Source organism: Bubalus kerabau, chromosome 16, assembly GCF_029407905.1.
Source record: "Bubalus kerabau isolate K-KA32 ecotype Philippines breed swamp buffalo chromosome 16, PCC_UOA_SB_1v2, whole genome shotgun sequence".
NCBI lineage: Eukaryota > Metazoa > Chordata > Mammalia > Artiodactyla > Bovidae > Bubalus > Bubalus kerabau.
The window spans coordinates 73,895,901-73,899,238 of NC_073639.1; the positions used below are offsets into that span (position 1 = coordinate 73,895,901).

The window sequence follows — 3,338 nt, forward strand, 5'->3', positions numbered from 1 at the left end:
CCCGGATTTCTCTCTGCCTCCCTTGGGGGGTTGGATGGAGGGCGGCCGGGCAAGGCATGCCCACGCCCCTACTCAGGCAGCTGGGAATGCGGGGTCTCCCAGAGGGTATTCGGGGAGCTCTTATTCCTCCCCCGCCACAGCAAAGAAAGAATCGAGTCTCAGTTAAGGCGGAAGGGAATTTAGTGGAGCTGGGGAGGGAAGAGAGAGGGATTAGGAGGGACCTCCCCAATTCCATCCCTGCCGGCTCGGGGACGGGGCGTCGGCCCTCAGCGAGGGAGGTGCTCCCGGGCCGCTGAGCGCTTCATTCTGTCCCCAGGGCTCAGGCGGGAGGTGGGGGAGTGGCGCCCCCAGACCTACAGGTCTGCGTGGTCAGGAGCGTCTCCGGCGGGCCTAGCGGGCGCCCGAAGGTACTCCGGGGGCACAGGCTCGTCGGGCGACGCCTTGCGGTAGAAGCCGAGCTCCTGCACCAGCGCGTTGATCTCCTCGCGGGTCATGTCGCTGAGTGGAATTCGCTGAAGCCGGAGAGGGGCGGGGTCAGGGCTCCGGGCCCCGCCTCCCGCCCCGCCTCCCCCGCCCCTCTCCCGTCTCCCCAGGCCTCACCTCCAGTTCCTCAAAGCGGTGGCCCAGCAACACGAGCTCTGGGTCGGCCCCCGGCAGGTGTTTCATCACCAGGTTGTGGCTGCAGACCGTGTTAAGGGGGATAGTGATGGGCAGAGGCAGGTGGGATCTCCCGGGGGCCTTGTCGATGTGGACACTACTTGGTCTGCCCAGGTAGGGCAGGATCCTCATTTACACATGAGGAAATTAGGGTTCAAAGAAGAGGGCCTCCTCTCTGTTCTTGGGTCTGTGCCGGTCATACCTAATCATTTTCTCTTGCCAACCCCAAGACCACCTCGGAATTCACGGGGCAGCTCACTCTCAATCAGCCCTACTTGTCAGATGAAAACCATTCATCATCTCTCTCGGTGAAGTCAAATGGAAGGAGATTCTGGAAGATCCCCTCCCTCTCCTCCCTCCCCCAGAACAGAAGGAGGATACTAGAGTGGGATGTCCTGGGTGACGAAAGCCTTCACCTGTGGAGGAACCAGAGCATCAGGCCCCAACCCCTTCCAGGTACCAACACTGAAGCCCAGGGTCACAGAGCAAGTCAGGCGCAGGCTCGTGACTCCCAGCCTAGGGACCCTCCCCCATCCAGTCACTGGGACCATGCTGCCCACCCCTCAGAAGACTCAGGGAGGACAGAGCTGAGGACCCCTTCCTTCAAACTCACCTCCTTCAGGCGATTAAGCTGTCATCCTCCACATGTCTGGAGGGGGACAAAATGGGATAGGTCAGGAGCCTCTCACATCTACCCTCACCCCCATTTCACCCACATCCCCCAGCTGGGCTGGGTCAGGCTGTGGATTACTCCCTGGAACTGAGGTTCGGAAGATGTGGAGATGGAGGCAGAAGGGGAACTCTATGCAGATAGGGAAGCTGAGGCCTAACCACACCAGAGGACAGGAGGAGCAAAGCCAGAGGCCTGAGGGCACTTACCAGCCTTGGAGCTCTTGCCTGCACATCTTACTGATGGTTGTGCCTTTGTGCTAAAGTCACTTCAGTCATGCCCGGCTCTTTGCAAACCCTGTGGACTGTAGCCCGCCAGGCTCCTCTGTCCATAGGATTCTCCAGGCAAGAATACTGGAGTGGGTTGCCATTCCCTTCTCCAGGGGATCCTCCCAACCCAGGGATTGAACCCTCATCTCTTGCGTCTCCTGCGTTGGCAGGTGGATTCTTTACCACTAGCGCCAGGTTGACCCAAGAGAAATGATCACCCTACTCCCCACAGGCAGTAGAGACCTGGGCCTGGCCTGTGGCCCCAAGAATCTCAGGGTGGAGGCCGACCAGAAGGAAACATCTCAGAACTTCCCTGGGAGGCCCCATTAGAGACGCCTACCATCTGGTCCCTGCCTCAGCCCACGCAGAGCCGGCCCTCCTTGCCACCTGCGGCCTAGCCCTACAGACCATCTGGTTGCTTCCCTGAGAGGCCCCTCCCCATACTCCCTGAAGGGGAGCTAGCTCCCAACGGGAGTCCAGACCCTAGGACTACCATTCTTGTCCTCAGTCCTTCTTTCTCCTCCCCCTCCACCCCCCACTGCCCTCTCCCCCCGCCCCCGCCTTTTTTTTTTTTTTCAGGGAGAAACCTAAAGCCCAGAGAGGGTCTGTGACGATCCAAGTCACACACCAGACAGGGACTTTGGCGGGGCATTCCCTGGCAGGGGAGGGTGGAGGGATTCCTGAGGAACAAGTGTTGGTAAGGCAGTGAGGCAGTTCCCAGCCCCCTGCCCCGCGTGGCAGGGAGGCTCCCAGAAGGTCATCCCTCCCCTCCGGGGAAAGGGAGAGAGACCAACCGGAACTGGGGTGGGGAGGAATTCCAGGAAAAAAGAGGAGGAGGGGGGGGTTGGGCTCCAGAAGGCAGATTTGGGAGAGTCACTAGCCAGAAGTTAGGGGACACAGCCAATGTGTCGGGGGCCCATTGTCCGGCCAGATGGGGCGCTAGGGAGGGGTTCAGATTTCCAGGCCGCAAGATCGGGTGTCTGGGGCTTCCACGGTGGATGCTGGGGCGTTCTGGGTCTGGGAAGTGGGAGGGACAGTCCCGGCTCCGAGGGGAACGAGGGAGTCGGGAAAGTCCTGTGCCAGAATGGGCAGTGATTGCAAAGTTAAGGAGTCACGGGGATTAGGGGCGGTGATCCTAGGCTGGGGGGCCGCCGCACTCACCTCTACCCGGGCTCGGGCCAGGCCTTGTAGACGGTTCCAGTCGGGCCGGAAGGTGGTGGTGGCGGCCGCGACTGCCGCGAGGAGGAGCAGCAGCGACAGTGGAGGCAGCGGGAGGTGCATTGAAACCCGCCCGAAGATGATCCGCAAGCTGGAGGTGAACCGCCCGGCCACTGCGCCACGTCTGGCCCGGAGAGCTGGCCGGGTCCCCGCTGGAGGTCCCGCCCCGTTAGGGACCACGCCTCCTGCTCTCGGTCTCCGCCCAGGACCTGCGTGGGGGCAGCCCGCGCGCTCCTGGCGGGGTTTGGGCTCCTCTCTGGCCCGCAGCCCTTTACTTTCCGGGTCCCAACAGTGTCCACCCTCCCTCTGCTGACCCACAGGATGGATGCTCCGACTGGATGCGTCCAGACAGTGCCCCCGCACGCCGGCAGAGGGCGCAGGCGGGATGCGCACGGGCACCGGAGTTTCTGGGTCAGACACCCGACTGGAAGATGGGGAAACTAAGGCCTGGAGAATCCTTGCTTGTGTGTTGTTTTTTGTTTTGTTTTTTTTACTTCTCTAGATTAGATTCCGATCTGGATTTC

General features: G+C 61.4%; 1 protein-coding gene across 1 annotated transcript; it reads right to left on the reverse strand.

Annotated features, from left to right (window-relative positions):
* Nucleotides 1–162: 162 nt before the first annotated feature.
* On the reverse strand, nt 163–3,048 carry SELENOM (selenoprotein M). The gene is made up of 5 exons (XM_055549734.1): nt 2,758–3,048; nt 1,271–1,306; nt 1,039–1,073; nt 601–679; nt 163–512 (listed from the first exon to the last, which is right to left on the reverse strand). The coding sequence occupies exons 1-5, from the start codon at nt 2,875–2,877 to the stop codon at nt 354–356; spliced, it is 429 nt and encodes a 142-aa protein (XP_055405709.1). The 5' UTR covers nt 2,878–3,048; the 3' UTR covers nt 163–353.
* Between the last annotated feature and the right edge of the window lie 290 nt (nt 3,049–3,338).